We start from the raw sequence: 24,410 nt of genomic DNA, 5'->3' as shown, positions 1-24,410 counted from the left end.
CATGGGGAAATATTTGTGCTCAATTAGAAATAAAAGAAAACAGAAATAAAGAAAAATTGTGTCTATAAAAGCACATCATGGGACTCTCACTAGAAAAATGAGAGAAACTCCACTACACCTGGTGTGTTGTACATGCTGACAGAAGGGTTGTTATAGACGGCCGATTCCCCGAGCAATGTGTTATAAGGGTTGTTAGTGCCATGAGGACGAAGAAGAGCATTGGTTATAAGATGGTTAGCCATGGCTCCTGGAGCAGCCAAGAGAAAGACAAAACAAAACAAAACAAAAAAGCAAAAAAAAGTCAATCAGGCAAATTTGAATTAAAAAAAAGGAAAAGAAAATTTTCAGACTGACAACAATTTAAACAGTCCTGATTAAAAGCAGCCAGTTATTTCAAGCGGCAAGCTAAATGCCATCAAAGCAGACACTGCCGACAATGAAGACAGAAATGGATTGCGGTGATGCAAAACCAACTTTTAAGAATGTAAGTTGAAGAGTTACTCTGCATGCTTGCCACATTCAAACCTTGTGAGAAACTTGGTAGAAAAAGCCAAATAAATAAAGGGAAGACAGCCAAAACAAAATGGCACAATTAACACCATCATGTTAGTCACAATTTTTCTTCAGAGTTCTCTAGGTTTAAGGCAAAATTATTTAGGATATTCAATTAATAGCACAAAAAGTTAAAAAAAAGATTGCTTTAAGCAATAATGCTATAACGTTCATTGTCCTTTTCTAACAGGATATCCCCTAGGTCAGCTTGTACTTGGTGATGGTACAGGAGCTTATTATATCACATTCAGATATTAAGGTTTCATATTCCATATTTACAGTTCTGTTTCTTTTTTACAAAGAACTAACTCTCAAACTTGTTAGTAGCCAAAATTGGCAAATTTTCTTGATTGATTGTCTGATTGTGTGCCATCAATTTGTTATTGACTCTTAATAACCACAGAGATAGATTTTCTTCACGATGAACCTTGTCTTTGAACTCTTCCAATGGTGCACTCAACAAGGCCCAATTTGTATAAAGACTACTTTGCTCTTGATATAAAGTAATCCACCCAGAAATAACACCCAAAAGTTATTTCCCTTCTTTATAATTCAGCGATCACACATATGAAAACCCTTATCTAGAAAAATTAGATTCCAGACAAGATTGATATCAGCAATTAAAGTTAAAAACAAAAATGAAAATGTTTTTGCCCAACATGAGAGTAAACAAGCAAGTTCCAAAGTCGGCCTAAACAAACAGCCTGATTAAAGATTATTGTCTTGTGAAGCTTTCCTTTATTTTAACTGAGTTGGAATGGAAATTGCCAAACATTTCAAGAATTTCTGTTTTTTTAAAAAATGGATCACCTTCTGTCAATGATTGGCACAAGATGAGATTCTGACATAATTCCAGGATGCTGGCCTTGTGCAAGAAATAATTCTGCAGGGCCAAAAACTGATTGATGGTATTTGTTCTGATTGCAGGCTGTCCAGTTGACCATAAAATGCTATAGGAACTATAGGAGAGGAAAAAATGGTGACAATAATGATATAAAAGTATACTGTACAAGGCAAACCTTTGAGGTGGGCTCTGCTATGCCAATGTTAGATATATTATAATAGTACAAAAAATGAATCTGGAGAAATGCTCAGTATTTTGGCAAACCGGACAGGCACCTCTCTTCCTTTGCCAATGACTATGAAAAAAAGTGAAGGCATCCTTGGTGCTGTAATTGGAGGCCAGTGAAAATGGGCATGTTATTATTAATTTTTGGAAAACTGGATGTCCCTCTACCAAATTAAAACCAAGCAAATGGAACTCAGGTATAGAATTTCCTTATTGGAAATATCAGCTGACCATCTATAGGAAACTTAGTGCCTTCCATTACCAAATAATTGTAGAATATTAACTTGCATACCAATAGCATTTAGACTTATATGCTGCTTTATAATGCTTACAGCCCTCTCTAAGCAGTTTGCAGAGTCAGCATATTGCCCCCAACAATTTGGGCCCTCATTTTACCAACCTTGGAAGGATGGAAGGCTGAGTCAACCTTGAGCCAGTCAGGATTGAACTCCTGGTAGCCAGCAGTGAGTTAATCACTGCACCACAATGGCTCCTATCCATGCATATCCCTATTAACTTAATTTGGATTTGGAAGATGATGTTGAATTGAATTTGTAGCCCATTGTTCTGTTTCATTTAACACTTAATGCATCTTATACCGTAATAATAAAAATACAGAATATAACTATATTAAGGCAAATGAAAATAATATCAACATTAAAATCAATGAGTGATGTGCTTTTATCATCTTTCTAAATCCTGGAAGAAGGAAAGAGTTCCACAGCCTGGGAGTCAAAAGGAGAAGGTTGTTTCCTGCAAACCTGAACATCAAACTTCTGACAATGGGAACATCCTCAGAAACTTCCTGCTGATCAAAATAATCTTTTCCCGAGAACACAGGATGGTGTGCCTAAGGCTCCCTGATGCAATTTTGTATTCATGGCAACAAGCCTGTGAGATAGTGACTATCCTAAACTCACACAATAAGCATCCATGACTGACGCTTGAGTTGAACCCGAGTCTCTCTGCTCTTAATTGCTATACCACACTAAATGTGGAACTGATGTTTTTTACAACATTGACAAAAGTTGTACAGTTTTAAAACACCATGTTTTAAACTACCTTTTAAAGTAAAAATAATTGCTTTTCAGTGTTTCATTTTGAAATTAATATTCCTATTTTAGCCTTAAAAATTAAGCTTAGTTGCCAAGATTTACCATACGTGCCATTTTCTATGGTGATGCAAATCATATGATTACCAAGTTATAATTTATAAATCTAAACATACTCACTTCCCACCTTTCTTTAATTTTTAGGAAACAATGATTTAGGGCAGACTCCCCAACCTAGTCTCCTTTACAATGAGTTGGATTATGGCTGCCATCATTCTTAGCCAGCATAGCTATTCCAAGTTTAGCAGGCTGGAGAAAGTGACTTACAGTAGCAATATGCATAAAATATGATGGAACTTGTTTGGATAAATACTCATTGCACTGAGAATAAAAACTCATTAATGACTTCCAAATGTTCAAACCATTTCTGCTTTAGGATGAAGAAAGAGAATATTAAAAATTATTTCAATACACATTTTGTGCACTAAAACAAGTGTAATACTAGATAAAAAAAACAATAACATGATATACAGAATACAGAATACAAACTTGAAAGGGACCTTGATGGTCTTCTAGTTCAACACTCTGCTTAAGCAGGAGACCCTTATACTATTTGGGATAAATGGCTGTCACTCTTTAGAAACCTGCAGTGATGGAGCACCCACAATTCCTGAAGACAAGCCATTCCATTGATTAATTGTTCTCACTGACAGGACATTTTGCCTTAAATCTAGATCAGATCTTTCTTTGATAAGCTTCTTGTCCTACCCTCAGTGCTTCGGATAATAGGTCAACCCTCTCTTCTTTGTGACAGCCCTTCAAATATTGGAAGATGGCTATCATGTCACCCCTAGACTGTATCTTTATTAGACTAGACATACCCAGTTCCCGCAATCATTCATCATCACATGCTTTACTCTCCAGTTCCCTAATAATCTTTGCTGCTTTGTTGCTCTTCTCTGCACTCTTTCTAAAGACTCAACATCTTTTTTTCATCATTTTGACCAATGGACTCACTATTCCAACGGTGGTTTTACCACAACAATATAAAGCAGTACTAACACTTCACATGATTTATATTCTATCCCGCTGTTGATACAGCCTAAGATTGGCATTTTTGGCAGTTGCAGCTGATCTGCTGTACTTTTTATAGTAAGACAATCTGACTATGTTTACAGCAATTACCTGAATACATATAACCAAAATGCATGGGGCTTGGATGGAAAAGAGTCTGAGCAATAGGAACAAAAAACTCTCAATTTCTAGTATATTCTTCATATTTTAATATCTGTGTTATCAACTTTAAATGAACAGAATAATTTGTTTAAGGGATGTTCATGGACCATTTGTGCAATCACTTGAAACTACCATCAGAAAACAATCATTTATGCCATTCTTTAGCTGGCCAGAAACCTCTAATTTTCTTTTAAAAGAGCTTTTTTCATGCTACTTCCTCAGATTATTTTGTGAAAAGGACGTAAATGAAAGATGGTATTTCTGTCATAACTTTTTGAAACTTTAGAAATGTTTTTGAATTTAAGATACAACTTATCTTATCTCATCAGGCCAAAGAATTTGAGCCTTAGATCTTACCCCTTATCCTTCAGTAAAATGATTATTTATTTAAATTTTAGTGGCTGCCCAGCACTAATAGATGTCTGCTGTATTACATTTGATACATTTAAAAGCCTTTAATACATTTAGCCTGGACTAGTCAGAAACTGTCAGCTGACAAGTAGTCCTTGTTTAGCAACTGCCCTGTATAACAACCTTCACAGTTATGACAGTGATCAAGCCAAGCCAAGCCAAAATAAGATCATAGGCACAATCAAAAGTTTACTTAGTGACCATTTCACTTAATGACCAAGTTAGCAATAGCAATAGCAGTTAGACTTATATACCGCTTCATAGGGCTTTCATCCCTCTCTAAGCGGTTTACAGAGTTAGCATATCGCCCCCACAGTCTGGGTCCTCATTTCACCCACCTCGGAAGGATGGAAGGATGAGTCAACCTCGAGCCGGTGAGATTAGAACCGCTGAACTGCAGGTAACAGTCAGCTGAAGTGGCCTGCAGTACTGCACCCTAACCACTGCGCCACCTCGGCTCATGATAATAGCAAAAGTTGCTGGCCCCAATTATGCTAACTAAATAAGAACTACCTGTAGTTGGCAGTATGATTAGTTAGCATGAAAGATTTACTTCCCAGTTTAGGATGGGGCGCAGACAATTTAGTTCACATTAAGTATTTTTCTTTCCTGGTGGGACCGGTCAATCAGGGTAATCTGGTCTACCCAATTATGGGACAGAGCATACTGTTTTCATTTTCACCTTTCAGCTCCAATTCAGGAGCCTTTGCAGGCAGTTGTTTTGAAACATAAATTTAAAACATAAAACATACATTTAGTTCACATTATATTAACTAACCTAGTTAATTAATTAAACGATTACATTATTATACCTCAGTTTCCACAGTTTTTCCTCTAATCAAAACATGATGGGAAAAGTGAGCTGAAGGATTAGTTCATCTAGTCCATTCTGTGCTCAGTGTTCCTTTCCTTTGCTTGAGCACATTTTGTGAAGGAAAAATCACCACTATCCTTGATAACTAGCTACCTTCCTTAATATTGGAAAAAGCACAATATACCCTTTTGTAACATAAAAGCATTATTTCAGTTCCTGTTTTCTGGAAAGAGTCTTTATCTTTTTGTGTGTGACACTAGACCTGAAAATTTCTATTGCTTCTTTTCTTGGTCGATTATCCTGAAAAGAAAATATGCCTTGTTCTCCCACTCTCTTATCTTTATAAGGGCTTGTTTATAATCCCTGAACATCCTCTTTGTTTTTTCTTTGCACCAGTTCCAGCTTTCTGAAAATGTGGTGCTCAAAACTGGAAGCAGTAACTAAGAGAGACTCTAATCACTTCCAAGGAGAGAGGAAAGAATATTTCCTTTTGATTTGGAAATTCACTGATGCAGTCCTGCACTTGTTCTTCTCTTTTAGCAGCCATGTATGTGGATTTATTTATATCTTTGGATTATTTTCAGATGAAATACAATTTCCAAATATATTTCACACACACTGTTATCAAGCCATCCCTATCCTATATCTGCTTTCCTTTTTTAAAGTGAAAACCTTTGCTTTTGCCTTTTAAAATAATTCATTCTATTATTTCCAGTCCATTTCTATAACCTATCAAACTATATTTTGTTTCTGTTTCTTTCAGTATTAGCCTTCCTTCAGAATTAGTATTCTACCTAGTTTTGTATTAACATCATTTTTGATTAGGTTTTTCTTCACTTTTTCATCCAAGGCTTTAGTAAAACTAAATGACACCAATCTTAAATTTGAGGGGAAGCTTAGCTTGCCAAGAATATTTGTGGGGAGGAAATCCTGCAATATAGAGACATAGCTGTAAAAAAGGGAAACACATTTTTTAAACTCTCTCTCTTCCTTGTCCAAACTATTATCACTACAGTCTTGCTGGGCAAACTTCATTTGATTTGTTTCTAATCCTGGTCACCTTGAAAAGGATTTAAACAGGACTAAGAATAAAGAAAAATAACAATGATAGTTAGGGGATGCAAATTGAGTCCTTAGCCTTTGGAAAATATACCTGAAGGAGAAAATGATGACTTTCTTTAAGTGCCTAACAATTTGTTCTCCATTCTCTCTGAGTGCAGGATATGGAATAATGGAAAGTGAATAATGCTCCCTTTCCAGAAGAAACGGGTCAGTCATCTGTCAGGAATGCTTTATAATGCTACACTGTGCACATAAGCCTTGAGGCATTTATGGGCTTAACACAAAAGGCTAAAAGAAACAGCATATATAACATTAGGAAAGAAATAGAATCACGCATCTACTTACTGTTCATGAGGAATATTTGGGTTAATGCTCTTATTATTTATTTGATATCCATTTCATCCTCAATGCTTTGATCATTTTAAATAATATACAGCATGTTACATTAAAGGTGAAAATGCCAAATAAATGGAGTTTTCTAACTATTAAGGGATTTCTAAAATATCTAGACAACTTTTCTAGGCGACTTTGTCTTTTAAACTTATAAAGGAGGAGAGCAATTTGATCAATTTTTGTTGGCATGGGAAGGCATTTGGAGAGCACTTTAAGTTTTAATGTAATGGTCATGCTCTGCCTCATACTCCTTTTGTAATAGTAATGTTATATAACACATTGACAAACAATTGAGAAAACTTGGGTCTTTAAATGTATATTGTACTTACAATAATAACATAATGGCTACTTAGAATTTAACACATTCAGAACAAAGATTGTTTTTTCATGTTCTGATAATAGCAAAAATAAGATGGAGGAATACCATATTTTCAGATTTAAAGGATTGGATTTCAGAGCCATGAAGTAATTGTAGTCATTTGAAAGAATAATAAATGAATAGTAATGGTGGTGGACTTTTATTTAACTTGAGATTTGTTTAAGGCAAAAACTGATAAAATATTATAATTCTAGGAAATCTTAGACCTCTCTTGCTGACAAAGAAAGACAAAAAGATCAGCTATCCTTGATCTGATTCAGAGAGAAGACTTAGAGTGGGAAAGAGAATCAGGTAATGGCAGAGTGCTTGATTTTGCAGGAAATTAAAGGTGAATTATCAAAAACCTACTTTGAATTTAAAGAAAACATTTTAAACAATAAATCTCACAGCAAGTGGCAATTCCTAGTTAATTAGTTTTAAAAAAATTAAGGAAGGTCAGGCTTGGTTAGTATTTAGCGGGAGAACACCGGAAATCTGAGGGCTGTATTCTATGCTGCACAATCAGGGAAGAAACCATATCTATAGAGGGTTGTGACTATACTCTTGCCAAGAAAACTACATGGATAGACACTTATAGTAATCATAACATATTGTTTCAAGAAGGGAAAGAAGGAAGTCAGCTGACTAAGTTGAAAAGCTGAAAATCAACTCAGATCCCTATTGGAGATGAAAACAGGAACTTGTGAACTAAGAAGAATGTCTGAAGTTAAAGAATTATAGCAATTACCGAGCTTGTATTGGGAAATGAAATGCACAAAATCTGCTAAGGTTAATGAGAGATGTGAACAGCAACAAAAATGGCCAATTTTGATGCGTTTCAAATAAAATGTGAATAGAAACAGTGCACCAATGCCTTAGTGAAGATGTCAAATAGCAAGCAATTAAAAGAAAAGTCACAACTAGTCTACTTCTATTTTCATTGAATCTTATTTGATAAGAGGTTATATTTTCCTTCAGGCAATTGTGAATTGTGAGTCGCAGAAGCAGGATTTTAGTTGGAGTTTGACAGAAACAGTTCCTAGCAAATGGATGAAGTGCTTAATGCACTTGTCTTCGCTAAATGTTATTTTCAGTTAATTCCTCAAGAGCATTTTGAAAGATTGCCTTCCAGGTATTAGCTACCCTACCCAGGTTTTTGTTGTTGGCAATTCTGATAAGCAGATATGTCTGCAAATGTTAGATGAATAATCTGTAGTTCCTCAGATCTTACTATTCTCTTTTTGTTTGAAGATGGGAAAGTTTGCCCTCCTCCAGTTATCTGATTCTTCATCCATTTTCCAGGTCTCTCATTTTTACCAAGCTCAAGGCTTATCAAGTCCACTGTCAATTATTCATTTTTTTCTGCACCATGAAGACAATGATTCTGCAAAGAACAGTTACAACCATATTACTATGATCTTTGACGATCTGGGGAAGAAGCTCAAAAATCCGGAAGCTCAAGTGGTGGAAACGGGAAACTTTTCAGGCCAGCAAATTACCTAATCAGTATTCCAACAAACAGAACAAAATTCTGTTTCGGGGTCTACATTAATGTCGTATTTTCAACCATTTTGCAGTATTTTTTGGCAGTGCAAATTTGCCCACATGTTCCTTCAATGTCCTTTCTATAACAACTTGAACTCTACTTACTAATGAAGTTCCACCTTCTAACGATTATTTTATTTGCATTGTTTTCCATTGCTTTCTGCAGGAAAATAACTGTCTTAATTTTATGATGTTATTATGTATGTGCTTATGCTTTTATGCTGTTTATGTTTTTTAAAAAAATCACATGACCACTATAAAGTTATAAACAAGAATAAAGGAAAAAGAAGAAGAATGTAGGTGAATAAATGAATATGTACATAATGTCAGTGGGAGAGATTTGGTTTCTGTGATCATGGTTTGCATTACCTGACATGAAATGGGTTGCATTTCACAAGGACTTGTAAAATTATATTTGGCCAAAATATGGCAAGCTTGGTTAGCAGGACTTACTGAATTGTGTACAATTTAGAGATGAAATCCTATAATAAGCACTTGTGCACCGGAGAAGAAAAAAGGGTACGTTGTTACAATGGGTCTTATTAAACATTCAGTGAAAAATCAGAAACAACACTAGCTCATAAAATGCACAGCTGTTGCTATGTTCACAGTAATGTTAAAATTCTTAACATCAGAAGGCATAGATTTAATAGACATAACAGAGACCTGGTAGGATGACTTCCATGATTCAAATATTGCAAGTGAAAAATATTATTTATTCAAAAGAAAAGAAACAAAAAGGGAATGTACAGGCTGAGTGCAGTCAAAAATATATTTTGGAAAATCTCAAAACATATTTTAATAAAGTCAGAGCAAGATAAATAGGATTACATAGCAGGAGAAGATGAAGGTTTTTAAAAAAAGTATAAAAACAAAATTGCAAGCAATTCCAATTAGGAAAAATAGGAAGGACAGCATAAGAAGTCAATGTGGCTGCACAAAAATTTACTGAAGATCTGAAGATAAAAAAGGATACAGATGGGAGATAGAAAGAAGGATAAATAACCAAGAAAGGATACATATACATAAGCTGCAGAGATGGTATCAGAAAAACTAAACTCATGTGAAGTTGGTACAGGATGTCAAACAGAACAGAAACTATTTAATTATGTGAATAAAAAAGAAGACAAAATCGTAGTATTCCAGCTGTTTAATGAAGATGACAAAATGCTAAAATGCAACAAGAAAAAGACAGAGCTACCCAGCTTGTATTTTGGCTCTGTGTTCTCCAAAGAGAGGGCATATATTTCACCAGGCAACTGTGAAGAGGAACATGAAGGGGCAGAAATGAAACTTGAAATAGACAGAAGATTGTCAAGGAATTCTTTGAATGAGGGATAGGTGTATTGCTTTCTAGTGTACAGAAGGACTTTGCTGATGGTCTTGCTGATCCTTAATGTCTGATCTTCGAAAATCCCAGAGATTGGATGAGATGCCAGATGACTGGAGAAGAGCAATTGCAGTCCCTCTCGTCAAAAAGGGGAAAAAGCAGGATCCAGCAGCAGAGAGCTACAGTCAATCTGACACTGTAGCTGGGAATTTTTATTAGAGAAGACCATAAAGAGCCTGATTCAGAATAACACAGCTTGGGAATAACACAGTGATTACCAAAGGTCAACATGGATTTGTCAAGAAGAATTCCTTATTTCCTGAATGGAAAATTTCCTTAGTAGATTGTGGGATTCAGTAGACATTAAATATATTAATTTCAGGAAATCTGATTAGGAAGCTAGTTAAGTATGGATTGGATAGCATGTCTATTACATGGATCCACAGCTGCCTTGAAAATCATACTCAAATAGTGTTCATCAGTGGTTCCTCATCATATTGGAGAGAGGTATCAAGTGGGATGCCACAAGGATCAATCCTGGGTCCTTTACTCGTCAACAGTTTCATTAATGACTTGAATGAAGAGGTGGAGGAATGCTTATCAAATTTGCAGCTGACACAAAACTGGGTGGGATAAATAATACCCTAGAAGACAGAAATAAAATTCAACATTGATAGGTTAGACAATCCAGGTTGAATATCTAGAATGAAATGTAATAGAACATGCAAAGTTCTATACTTAGGAAAAAGGAATAAAATATATTAAGTATAGGAAGGGGATACTTATACTTATGAAAAAGATTGATGACCTATGTATTTTACTTCAACTCAGTTCTATAATTCTGTGAAAATAGTAATCAATAGTAATTCTGTATACATATGGCAACTGTACAAAGAACCTGCACACTAATTAGTCCAAGAGAATAATAGTTTAACATTTAACAGCTTTAGTTTAGCTTTCAGAATGTGAGATTAGAATATGTGTTCTTTTAAAGATATCTTTCAACATTTAATTCTGCAAAAGTAATAACCAAGAGTACTAAAACTTTAATATAATTTTCCTACATTACTTTAAAGATGGCATATTGATAATTTGTACCCAGATATTTGTAATACTGAATCCTATATAGTTTGTAATCCTGTATGCTGTGTATTTAGTGTTAGAATTTTATTTCAGACCAGAATTTTATTCAACCAGCCTGCAATTCTCATCTGAGGTGTGAAATCAGGAGTATGAGGCTGGAAAGTACCATAAAGAAAATTGTACCGATGAAGAGAAGACTGAGGGAGATACAAGGGAACTCACAAAGAGGGGAAAGATTGCCCACAGGGAATAACTTCTTCTATTTCTCCCCAAAAATACTAACATTAGTCCATCATGTTGTATTATGTTATGAGGATCAGGACCAAAAGGGACAGGACTGATACTTAACCACTAAACCTGTTACAAGATTTCTGAATTTGTTCATCGGAAATCAAACCAAAAAGGGATACAATCCAAAGCATGGAATGAACTGACACCCACTGTCAGAACTAAGAACAAACAGATAGTAAAGAAGGTAGCAAAAGGAGTTTTGACAATGATGTAATAGAAAGATTTGGAGATGGAAACAGAGGTTTCTGCATCCCTGACAAAAGGCATGTAGTGGGCCTCTTTTTATTCTTCTGAGACAATAGAGGGCTGCTTCTTTCCATTTTATTTTTATTTCAACAGGATGTGGAATCAGTTGGCAACATTAGTAATTATGCATCTTTCACTCATATGTCTGAAACTATAGAAGATAGCTAAGGCACCAGAAATAGGACTGATAGCTATTCCATGGGTGGGAATGGAGATTGTAGACAAGTCCCCAAGGTTTCGAAGAGTAGCTAAAAACATCTTTCTCAAGCAGGTACTCAAAGATGAGATTATAGGCCTTTTTCATTCGTTCTAGCAGGATGGGAAACTATCTGTTATAATCTAAGACAAAGCACACAATGACAGTGCCATTGGTGGTAGCTTGTTCTCACATTTCTGAGCATTCAGATGCTTTTTGCCATAAGTCAAAAGTTAGAGGTATTTTATATAAGAAAAGGAAACAAGCATGAGGAAAATAAATTGGAAAAGTAACTTTTTTCACATTTTCACTAGAGAAAGGCAGAGAAAGAATTGTGGGAAGTGGTTCCAGCCAAATGTTTCCTCAGTGGCCTAACATTTCTTATGATGCATCTATGCAAGACTGTGATCTATATGTGTGATACATAAAGACTGAAAGGATTTTAAAAGCCACCAGAAACCTATTTGTGCATTTGGGGAGAGGGAGTGGTTTTGCTGGGTGAATTATACCATCTGCCCCTTACAGAAACCACATCTTGGCTACAGTAACAGAAAATGTGATATGAGCTTCTGAAAATATTTAAGCTTCATGAGATACAAATCAGATTACAAACGTTTTACTTTTTAAGTGCCTTTCAGAAACAAGGTCTCCCTGCTTGGATCTGGGTTTGATTTACTCAGTTCATGAAAATATATTATCTCTCGTTATTGTTATCAATATTATTTTGTCATTTATATTTTACAAATATTTTTCACTTCACATAGAATAAAGTCATTAGATAGAGATGGATAAAAATGCTCAGATGGTATATTCACAGTTACAAGAGCCTACATATCTTAGCATATTTAGAATCTCTTAGAATAGTGAACAGGAATTTTACTCAATCATGACATTTCTGTGCACCACACAAAGTAGAAGTTGGAATGCCAAACCACTACTATCGTTTTAGTTTGACATAATAGCCAAAAGTAAATGAATGTTAAGTTTGCATTTATAGTAAGAGATAGGGTAGGTGCAGTTATGGCTGGTGCTCAGTTGGGTTAGTAGGGCAGGGTAGCAGGTGGCAGAAAGAGCCAAGGAATTCAAAAGCAAAGCCAAAAGCTTTGGTTGACTGCCATCCTCCTGTCTTGCAAAACCCATGGAGAAAGGTATTTTCAGACATTCCCTACTGTGTTTATTGCGTGCTGTTTGAACAACATGAAAGGGTTATTCTTCTAGTCCCAGGCTCACTGCTGTAGTCCCTGCCACTACTTCATTTCTAATACATGCAGTATTTATTTGAATAACCTCAGCCATGTGAACTGATATGGTACTCTATTCCTCCCACTGTTTCCAACAGGCCAGCCAGTGCTGTAGGTCCAAAACTCTGTAAGAATCTTGCCTGCATTCCTGTTTGCACATATTTTAATGTTGTAAAAAACCCAGAGTTGCCTTCTAGCAAGATGGACAGCAAAGAAATTTTACAAACAAATGAACAAACTCCCTCTAATTTGGAGTTTATGCTTCTTCCCATCGGGCTGGAATAAATAAATTGTTGAAATCATCCTTGCCCATAAGTCATGCCAAAAGAAAGTCCAGAAGAATATATCAAAGAGGGAGTAAGTGAGCCACCCAGTGACTCAAGCACATCTACCTATTCAATATATCTCCCATCTTTTCACTTCCCCACTGCTGCCAAGACCCTTCTGGCAGAAGATCTAAATCTCGCTCACCCCGATTGGAGGTGGCAACTGCTCCTTGTGCATTTTTTTAAGGATTGTCTATGGGCAAGGGAGGGTTTGCCCTTCTGGGCTATTTTTCCTGCCCTGAGCGACTTGTTGTCTTTCTCTAGTGCAGGGAGACAAAAGTGAAATTCTGGCTCCTTGACCCTGCCTTGCAATAGAACTAGAAAGAGGATAGGCAAAGCTAGGGTATGGCCTAAGCAAGGCCCAGTTTCCCTTTCACATGTAGAGAAAATAAAACTTTTGGGAAATAAACAGTAGGTACATTGTGTGCAATGCTATTTTCTGCTTAAAGGGAGCAAGTATGGTGGTTCCCTCCTTCCCTTTCCCCTAGTTAGTAGCCTCTTTTGGAGAGACATTTTGGTCTCAAGGAAATTCCCCCTGTGCCAAAGCAGAGGGTAATCCAGCGGCTGTTTTCTTTCAATTTATTGGTCTGGAGGAATTGGGGGAAGGAGCTTTATCTTGTGGCGTTTCTAATCACTAGGATCATGTGAAGCTTTGTCACTTAATCGATGCTTTAAAGAAGCCATTCCTTTGAATGCACTTGACCAAATAGCATGGTAGCAATATGCAGTCACTGGATTGATTTCCTGGTTCTTCCTGTTCTGTGTTGTTCAGCAATTCCCATTCCTGCAAGAGCCCTCGGCTCATGACTGTTGAGGCTTTGTGTCACATAAAGTACCTCCTTGAAGCAGATTGTGTTGCCATGACAAGGAGAATCGCAGAGCCTTGTTCAGGCAAGCCCAAGGCACTTCTCATGAGTTTACAAATTACCCTCTTCATAATTGTTCTGAAGTTTTAAAAAGAATCATGCAGGCTGTAATATAATTGTTCCTGTGAGTGAGAGCTAAATTGTTGAAACACCAAACCACTGATACCGTATTATCCAAATTATTCCGATTCAAACCACATAGCACAGGATAGTTGTGTGTGTGTGTGTGTGTGTGTGTGTGTGTGTGTGTGTAGGATTTATGTTATATAAAAACAATATAAGATGGAAAATAATATTTCAAACCAAATAAAATTGAGATAAAAATCACCCAAATCATCTATTTATAGCACAAAAAGCTAACCTTACTCAATGCAAAGGAAAGCAAAGCTGATACAATGCAGTACTCAAGTTAAGGATCAGGAAATTATAGGCTCAGCTCTTACCTCCACAAAGTCACCCGGACATTTCTTCTGTCCACCCCCCTCGCCCCCCCCAATACCCCAAGTATAATGCAAGGAAGATGCAGACTTATTTTGTGGGTTCTTTGAGGGGACTCAATCAATGGAAAATTTGGATTACACAAACAAAGCCCCACTTGCAGTACGTTTAAATGGCCCGTAAGTTTGAATAATTCATTTAGCTTCCTCATGAAGCAGCTGTATCTTAATAGATTACAATAATTTTAGAATAAGAAGCAAAGTGTAGGCTAAGTAAACCCAATGCTTAAAAGATAGCCATGTTAGTCTACTAGGGCAGGGAAATTGCTACACTTCAGAAAGACTTTCCTTATGGCCAAGTCAAATGCTACAACTGTAGGCAAGCTAAAATAGTTAATTTATTTTTTACTTCCAAAGCAAAAGAACCAGAATTCACTTTATTCTTCCCTCTATTACCATAGCAACCTTCTATCCTTTTTGTTGTAATTTCATGCCAATACACTTTCTATTTTTCCCCTTATTCACACATAACTTTCATTCATCCATCTGCACTCTTTCTCTATCACTCCTATACAACTTTCTCTGTGCATTTATATAACCATAAACCCACACATATAACAATTTATGCATATTGTATGCACAAACCAAATAAGAATTTTCATTTTGCAATAAAGAGAGACTATAAAATCAGATTGTCAAATGTATTGTCTGCAGCTGGCTAGATGATAAGGAGGGGAGTAGCAAATGAAAAACTCACTGAAATAAGTGATCAAACAGAATTCAGGGTATTAAAGGGGTGGGGTATCTTTGGGTAAGGAAAAGGAGACAACATTGGTGAAAAAAAAAAGGTAAGGAAGGAAATAGAGAAGAAGATTCTACCTTGTACACAATTTTCCATGCCATGGGCTTGGCAAAGATTAGAAAAATGAGATTTTCGGATGAATGTGCCTGAAATTTGCTCTCTGCTCCTTACCAGTAGGATTTCATTATGGAAAAATCCCACTCTTTGCCATAAATGAGGGTGAACAGGTACCCAAATATTTATTTATTTATTTATTTATTAGACTTATATACCGCTTCAGAGGGCCTTCAGCCCTCTCTAAGCGGTTTACAGATTTTTAGCAAATTGAGTCAGCAAATTGCCCCCACAGTCTGGGTCCTCAATTCACCCACCTCGGAACTTACCTGGTTCTAGGCTTTTGGGGGGGCAATGAGATTTCTAAAAGCTGCTTAAAAACCCAAGCAGAGAGCCAAGACTACGACTGCTCTTGACCAAATTCCACCCCACACCCTACCATCCCTGTTCTCTGCTTTTTCTGCATATTACCAACTACAATCACCTATGGGTCTGCAACAGAACTGGTTATTGTATAGGCTTTATATTGGTAATATAAATTTATGTTTACTACATGGAGGTTTGGGCCATAGAAAAATAACTGATCTTGGAAATAAATAAAATCACGTAGCCTTGCAGCTCTTTCAAATTCCAATCTCTACAATTTGTTCTGACAATTTTAATCTTTGTGATCTCTTTATGCATGTTTTAAGTGTTTTAATTGTCTCTGGGATTTTGTAAGTCACCTAATATCTAATGAAGTGGGTGGCCCTAAGAAATTTAATAAATTGAAAGATTTTGAAATGACTCAAGAAGGAAGGCAATAATTGAAACACATTAAAAAAATTAAATGGTAGTTTAAAGCTAAAAAAAATCCACAACTGGATTAGAAATCCATCAGTCCCCGCATTTTATTTGCTTTTAGAGAGGACAGCTAGATAGTTACAACTTATAATATTTAAGCCTAAAAATATTTATGTCTTCCTTGCTCCATATTCTCAGTATCAGAAGCTGTTTCAGGTTCTCTTCTGCTATTTGCTTCATAAATGTGGCATCTTTTCCCCACACATGCTGCCAAATAATATACTTAAAATGGTGAGCTGGGAGAAAGGCAACTAGGGCCCCAATGAGACAGGTCAAGATGCGAGTGTTGATGATCCATGGCTTACAAATGCTTGGTCTGCATCCAGTTGGGGAGAAAACTTTTTAAAAGGCAGTAATAATATTGCCATCAATATTTATACTTAAAAAAAATAAATTTACTCTTTAAATTTACTTCTATTATATTTGGAAACATAAATTATCTAAAGGAATCTCTGCACTTTAACATGAACATTTAGTACAGTATCTTCTTTTTAGCAGAGAGAGAGGGAGAGAGGGAGGGGGAGAGGGAGGGAGAGGGAGGGAGAGGAAGAGAGGGAGGAAGAGAGAGGGGGAGAGGGAGGGAGGGAGGGAGGGAGAGGGGGAGGGAGAGGAAGAGAGGGAGGGGAAGGGAGAGATAGAGGGAGGGAGAGAGAGGGAGAGGGAGGGAGGGGGGAGAATCATTAGATTGGCCACTGTTGAGAATTCTGAGGAATAAAACTTTAGATATGTGGAGGATACTGAGACTTGGAAAGACTGACACAGTTGAGGGAAGCTAGGTAAAGAAAATATTAATTTCAGTTAATGAATTTATAGAAAAAAGATTCTCAGTTAGGTCTCTCTATGTTGAGAGATCAGCTAGATCAACTACTCTAGATGATCAGAAATGGATTTCAGAAACAAAGAGAAATGTCCCAGAGCATGTGGCTCAGCATTTAAAAGTAGTAGTAGAAAAATATATTTGGTTAGCTAATGAAACGGTGGCAGGACAGAGATGATGAATGCAAGGTAATTCTAAACACAGACACCTTCCTAATTCACATGAGGTTAATACTATTTTTATTAAGTGGCTACCTGTAGTTGAGTTGCTGAAAAGAATCTTCAAATCTCATTGTGCTATACCTCATTTGCTTTTTATGCTCATTTAAATTAGAGAAGTGTCCAGGGTGGATTTGATTTAAATCAACTAGTGATTAAATTGATTTAAATCACAATTTAAAACATGATTTAAATCACTAGTAAAAAGGCTTGATTTAAATAAACTCAACTTAAATCATAATTTTTAAAGAGCAACTGTAATCTCTAGTCCCTCAGTGGCTCCTTCTCTGACCTGCTGTTGACTCACTGACAGTCCTATTTACTTTAAAGGGACAGCTGGTTATGCGACAGTGACACAAGAAGGTGAGGGATGTGGCAGGCACCAGGTGCCCACTAAAAGGGACTGCCATGATGGATCTGAAATGACCCGGTGCTCTTTAATATTATATTTATAAACTTCTTAGGTTTCACTTTCAGTTTTACTGCTTGCTCTTCTTCCTCACACTTAGAGCCTGGTGATACGGATGCATTTCTCTTCAAACAATCATACAGTTTGTAGTGTACATACACTTGTTGATCCTGAAGATGACATTTTATTTCATGGAACTTGGAAGCTTGACAGATTTACAAAACAATGGGATAAAGGAATATTCCTGAACTTTGTTTTATGATTTATCTCATGGTTACTGTGAAATTGTGTGAATGCATCAATGCAGTGCATTTTATCTCAGTTTGCAGAGCTTGGATTCATTGAATGAGTTTACCAAAAATGTAAATATTGCAGAATATATAGCCTCATGCTACATAACTAAGCTCCATTTCATACTGAACAAACTAAATTATTAATGTATCTTAAATAGAAAACTATCTTTATATAGATTTTTACTCCAAAAGCATTTTATTAAAATAAATTTAATAAAAATTAAAAAAATCCCATTTAAATTAAAAAATCCCATTTAAATTAAAAAATCCCATTTAAATTAAAGAAATCTGATTTTTTTTTAAAAAAAAAATCACCGATTTTTATCCACCCTGGAGGTGTCTGTCTTAGCATCTTTTGTACATTTTTGCTAGGTTTTTTCCTTTGGTTTTCTAAAGATCTTCCCCAAACTCTTGTTTCTTACTATTGCAATATCTTGAACTTGCAGATAAATTTACAACAATGATGATTAGATGTTCATGGCAGAATAATTTAACAAAGGAAGTTAGTTCCTATTTGGTCTCAGTCTTTTCCAATAAGGTAGCTTATGGTCCACTAGGTGATTATAAAGAGCACAATGAAAGCCTGTAGTTTGAGGCAAATACACATGTAACAAGGAACACTTGCTAACTTTGAATGAGTTTCAGTCCAGAGGATGAATTATATCCTAACATATAGAAGACACTGACTGACAGTGTTGTCCATTATCTTTCAAAAACCTTGGGCAACAGGTGAAGAGCCAAATGACTGAAAGAGTGCAAGTATTGTTTGTTCTCCAGGAGAACATGGGGAATTGCAGATGAGAGTATGGCATCTACCTGGGAAAATTCTAGAGCAGAATATCATGCAGTGATATAAACCCTTTGGAAACAATGCAGTGATTATCAGAACTCAACATGGAATGAGAATCACTAGCTTTGTGAAAAAGATGATGAAATTTCAGTTGTAATAATAGTATAACACTGGAGTATAAAAGGCCAACATGGGCTGTATCAAGAAAAATAAGGTTTTTGAATCACAAGACTATTATTTCCTATATTCTACTAAGCTCTTCTTAAGATTTTAACAGTGTTCTGGGAACCATGCTTAAAAAAAAGTTGAGAAAAAAAACTAAACAATGTCATCAAAGGACATTGGAATGAATGAAAAATACTTGGAGGAACTGTACAAGTTCAGTTTTGAAAATGCAAGAACAAGGAAATATATGGTAGTATCTCAAACATGAAATAGAATTATGGTAACCTCAGGGTTTTTTTTCTGGCTGTAGTTTTAAGTTAGAGACCCATCTGTCCTCTGTTACAGCTATTGAAGCTAGTGTAGCATGAGTAAAAATGCCATTATTTTCATGGCTCTAGTTCTCATGCCTCCAGAAGTGTAACCATTCAGAAAACTACCATTACTTAACATTTTCCCCCAGAAGACCAACACCCATCATCTTGTATCATACTTGGGATTTTCAGAGAGGGAAAAAAGGCAATGTGAAGTGACACTGAAAGACTCTTGCTTTGCCTTTCCTTCCCAATGGCTGTTTCTCTGTAGCCAAAATCTGATCGGGTTTTCAGCATTACTTTTACCCTCATTCTCCCACACAAACATACAGTTACCCTCACTGTTGCTCCAATTAACTTTCCCAGAATCTTTGAGAAAGTTGTTTTCTAGAGCTAGTGATCACTGATGGTGGTGGTGGCAGAGAAGAAGACATAATGTGTGTGTGTGTGTGTGTGTGTGTGTGTGTGTGTGTGTGGGCGGGGAGAACATTCCCTGAGAGGAATGTTTTTCCTATTCTCAGAATTCTGGCACATCTTTTAATGGATTTCGGAAAATTGGTTTCTTTGATTTTGGAAAACTTTAATTTTAGATCCAATGTTGAGGCTGGCTGAAAACATCTTCATTACATTACTATATGTAGGTGATATTAACATGGATTTTCCCGCTGACCTCTGAAGACCCCAGGAAGGCTATGCTGGAAAAATGGCATAAATCCATGTTATGCAGCAAGTTTTCCCATTATGGAACCTTTTCTTGGACTTCAGTGTTTAGCAGGACGTACCAATACCTTTCATGGATGGCAGTTAAGCTCGACAATATTTGTCTTGGCAATAGCAGTAACATTAAGAAGACAGATACCTTTACCTATTCTGTTCAAAACTATTCTGCCTTGCTGCCACTACTCCTTCTGCAACTGACTTTCAACAACATTTAATATCCATGTTAAAGAACTGAGAGAAAGTTAAAAGAAGTATTTTCTGTTAATGAAATACAGTGCACAATGGATCTTTTATTCTGTGGTAACATTTTAATTCAAGGGAACAAGATGCTACATGTTGCAAGGTTAACAAAGCATTGCTGTTTAGATTCTTCATAATTACAAAGGTCATATGTATTTGAAAAGTCCATAATTACCTCTGTTAAGTGATGCTGAACTGTTTATATCACCAGTGATGAAGGAGGATTCTGATTGCTTTCGAACAGTGTCGTTCCACATCCTGCGAATTCGGCTCTGCAGAAGCACAAGAAGAAGGGGCAGAAGATGAACATCAAGCAGAGGATCCATAGGAAACAATGACCTGCTTCTTTCTGTTTCTGTGGAGAAGGCTTCTGGCAGTGCAGGAAGTAAGCAAGGTGTTTTGATTTTCTCTCTGAAATTGTTCTCTCTGGGCAAAGAGCTCCCTGCATTTCCTAGAGCAAGGGTGGACAATATGCAGCTTACATGTATGCTCTCCAGAGATGCCCAGAGTGGGTCAAGTTGAAAATCTTGGACTTTTTTTTCTGACTTGGGGAAACCAAGTGCATCAAACCTTTCAGAAGCTCATGCACTTATAAGACCACCTAACACCTTCCACCCTGGAACGAAGGGCTCACTTGTTCCTATTCAAGAGTGTTATGGAGTAAAACATGTATGTTAAAGTTCAAGACAATTTCCACTTAGAATTCACCAAAAATGCAAAAAAAAGTATATTGTTTTCAGCTCTCTCCCTCTAATAACAACACAATTTCATGAACCCTTATTTTTTGTCCCTTAAACAAGGTAAAAAGTAATAAAGTGGATTTCAAGTCAGAAAGTTGCCCAAAACTATGCTAAAATGTGAATAAATTCATCTAATCCAGTATTTTTTAAAAACTTGCAAGCAGTGCAAGTTCCAGTATAGTAAAGTAGTTAAAATGTTGCCTTTAGTTTATCCTTAGCCACAGAAAATTCCTGGGTGAGTTAATGTTGGTTCTTCTCTCTTAGTCCAACTGCACAAATCATTTTTGTGGGAAAAGATAAGAGGAGGAGAGATGCTAGTTACAGTGCCCTGAGCTCCTGAATAAAAATCAGTAAGTAAATAAAAACAAGAGTTTTCCACTCAGTTAATGTAATGAAAACATAATACTCATTCTACCTCTCCAATGTTCAGATTGCCACTAGGGAAGTAAGTGTTGAATGCAAGTATATGAGAGAACTGCTTATAAATGTATGTTAATTGTTTCATAAATTGATATATAAATTGAAATGTATGTTCAATTACCAAGTCTAGAAACGTAATGAGTAGTAGAAATACCTGATGCTTTATGTCTAAAATGTTCTGAGAGAAATTTATCACAGTAATTTGGATTATATTTTTCCCTAGTTACATTTCACTTGCAATGAGTCTCAGCATTTTCCATATACTTTTTTGGCACTAAATTATGTTAATGAAATATAATGCATACATGCATGTACAGTAAACAATTTCAGTAAAATAAAATAATAATTCTCAAACTGTACTCAAAACACAACTTAATTTTTGCACTTTTAATGCCACCCTTCAAACAAAGGTAAGATGCATATGTGGTGAGAAACCTGAATTTAATTTAAATTCAATTTAATTTTAAATTTAAATTCTAGCTTTCCTCTAAAGTAATAATATTTTATGTGTTCTAGTCTTTAAAAAACAAAGGGAAAAAACTTCAAAAAGAAATCACACCTAGCCTGAAGACAAGCACCCCCACCTGAAAGTGGTTCAACCACCACCCTGCCCCAAAGCCTGGGCGAACAGGCAAGTCGTTAATAGCTTCCTGAAAGTTTCAGGATGGGGTCCTCTGGATGTGTGTGTGTGTGTGTATGTGTGTGTAAGAAAGAGAAAGAGAGAGAGGGAGAGGGAGGGAGGGGGGAGGTCCTATAAGATTATACAGCTTAATCAACAGGACCCAAAACATGTCCACTCTGCCAGATCTCATTGGAAAGACAGAAACAACTGGAGGCACACTGTCCTTCAAATAACCTGGTCTTATGCCAGGAAGGGTTCTACAGGTGATAACTGACACCTTGGATTGCACAGCTAATTGATAATCAGTTTATTTTGTGGAGCAATGGGTTGACGGTGGCATAATGAAACCTGCCATCATTGCTTGTGCTGTTGCATTCTGGCTAACTGTAATTTTCAGCTAATCTTCAAAAGTAGCCCGCATGTAGAGTGCATTACAGCAATCCTTTTATTAGTGGCTAAAATGTGAAGGATCGCTCAGGCCAGGAAAGGGCACAATTGCTATATAAGAAGTATGTGCACAAAGGCCCTCTTGGCCTTTGCTGTTATCTGTTTGATAAATATGAACTGAGTATAAGAGTCACTTGGTTGAGCTGGGTGGCTATAATAAACAAACAAACAAATCTCTCAGTAGTCTACAAGGCAACCCATCTACGATACAAAATGGAAGATCCCGAGACCCAGGGCCCAAACATTTGCAGTCATTCATTCTTGTTAGGATTGAGCCTCACTCTGCTCCTCCCACATCCAGACCTGAGTAGCTTTCAGAATTAGGGAGAAGACCTTGACAGTATTACTTGGATGGCCTCAGCCCAAGATTGTTTAGCATAATTGTTTTTCATCACTTTGATGATATTACCAAACCTCAAGCCAGTCAGAAAGAAAGGATTCACTACCCACGTGATCAAGAAGCACAACTAATGCTGTTTCCATAGTACGATCTGGCCTAAAACCCATCTGAAATGTGTGCACTCACATTCAATCTAGACTGGGCAGATAATAATACCAATACTGATAGATCTATCTGTCAATATCTCAGCATCCACATTTATCAAGGAATGAGAATTAGAACTGGATAGACATAGGAGAACCAACTTTTTTTTTTTTAAAAAAAGTGACATTTGCTTAAAGATGCATTATTATCATCCTGCAATAAAATAAAATAAATTAAGATTCTTTTTTGAATGAATCAATTGGAAATCCACCACTTTAGGAGCCTTTTCCACTTTAGTAGATTTAATATTGAAATTTGTCTATGCAAATTCCATTTCTATGAAAATTTCTCTATTGTTTTTAACTGTGATGACATCACAATGATGAAAACTGCAATGTGGTGTCATTGCATATGTTCAACATATTCAGGCTTCTGCACAGCATATGTAAGTGGTAAGAGGAGAGTTTGATTATGATGCACGTTTCATTATGTCCTTTACTGCCCTGCCCTCCACAGATACCAATAGCTCTTTGTTGGCTCATTGATTTTTAAAACATACTTTTAAAAACAGGCTTTTAACTCAATATTTTTAATTTTGGTTTTAATTAACTGGCTTTCATTCCAAGATGTGGAGAGTAGCAAAACAAGTTTAAAAAATATTGTTCATGCACAAGAGCAAAATGAAATCAGCATGACTGTTGCTGTGTTGATTATTATTATTATTATGTACAATTATTATATACAATTTACTAAAGTATCAATGTCAGAAGTGATTATTTATTTATTAAATAATAGTTTTGCAGGAATAAAATATAGAAAAAATGTTTATAATTATCTCTACATATAGAGATTTTTTATCCCTTTTTACATTAGGAATCAATAGTAATATAATTTCAGTAATTCAGGAGTGTGGAAATAAAGGATTTTTATGGGATAAAAAAATTGATTCAAATCTGCCATAAATCTGCCTGCCTGCCTGCCTGCCTGCCTGCCTGCCTGCCTGCCTGCCTGCCTGCCTGCCTAACTAACTAACTAACTAACTAATCAATCTATCATTTATCTCTATATATATCTCAGCTCAATCTACCTAATAGGAATGTTGCAGAAAAAGAGGTGGGATGAGATATCATGTACATTGCCTTGAGCTTCTGGACAAAAAGTTGTATAATAAACCTGCATGCTGTAGCTAACTGTTGCAAACCATTTCATTAAATTTATGCAGGAAACAAATGTCAATTATTACCTAGAGGTAAAATGTTGCTATAGTACTCCAACACAAAGCTCATTTTCCCCCTGCAGAAATTTCAAACCAAACTAAGAAAATAGTTATTCGGTGCTACCGAAACCTGGAAAGTTGTGAAACAGTTCTGATGTTATGATAAAAAATAACATGCAATAAATATTACAGCTTCCTTCTTCTTGGCAGATGCCTGGGCTTAAAATTTCTTAATACTTCTCTGCTATATTCTTGGTGTGATCTAGGAAAATCATGTTAAGATTCATTCATACCCTACTTGACATTCCTTC

The 24,410-nt window shown here is 36.1% G+C and overlaps 1 protein-coding gene across 20 annotated transcripts in view; it reads right to left on the bottom strand.

Annotated features, from left to right (window-relative positions):
* Positions 1 to 24,410, bottom strand: part of ADGRL3 (adhesion G protein-coupled receptor L3) — a 540,567-nt gene that overhangs the window by 42,820 nt on the left and 473,337 nt on the right. For 12 of the 20 annotated variants that reach the window (XM_087716492.1, XM_087716493.1, XM_087716494.1 and 9 more), the window contains 2 exons: positions 20,346 to 20,442; positions 119 to 247 (listed from right to left, as the gene is read on the bottom strand). In XM_087716492.1, coding sequence (XP_087572618.1) covers positions 119 to 247; positions 20,346 to 20,442 — 226 coding nt within the window. Of the gene's footprint in view, positions 1 to 118; positions 248 to 6,556; positions 10,467 to 20,345; positions 20,443 to 24,410 lie in introns of those variants that run through there. The other 8 variants (XM_087716496.1, XM_087716488.1, XM_087716489.1 and 5 more) reach the window with 2 other exon arrangements.

Source organism: Thamnophis sirtalis, unplaced genomic scaffold (genome assembly GCF_051295495.1).
Source record: "Thamnophis sirtalis isolate CommonGarterSnake01/CBP01778 unplaced genomic scaffold, rThaSir2_p1.2 scaffold_5, whole genome shotgun sequence".
Lineage (NCBI taxonomy): Eukaryota > Metazoa > Chordata > Lepidosauria > Squamata > Natricidae > Thamnophis > Thamnophis sirtalis.
The sequence above is the reverse complement of the archived record's forward strand: the minus strand, read 5'-3'. Positions and strand labels throughout refer to the sequence as shown.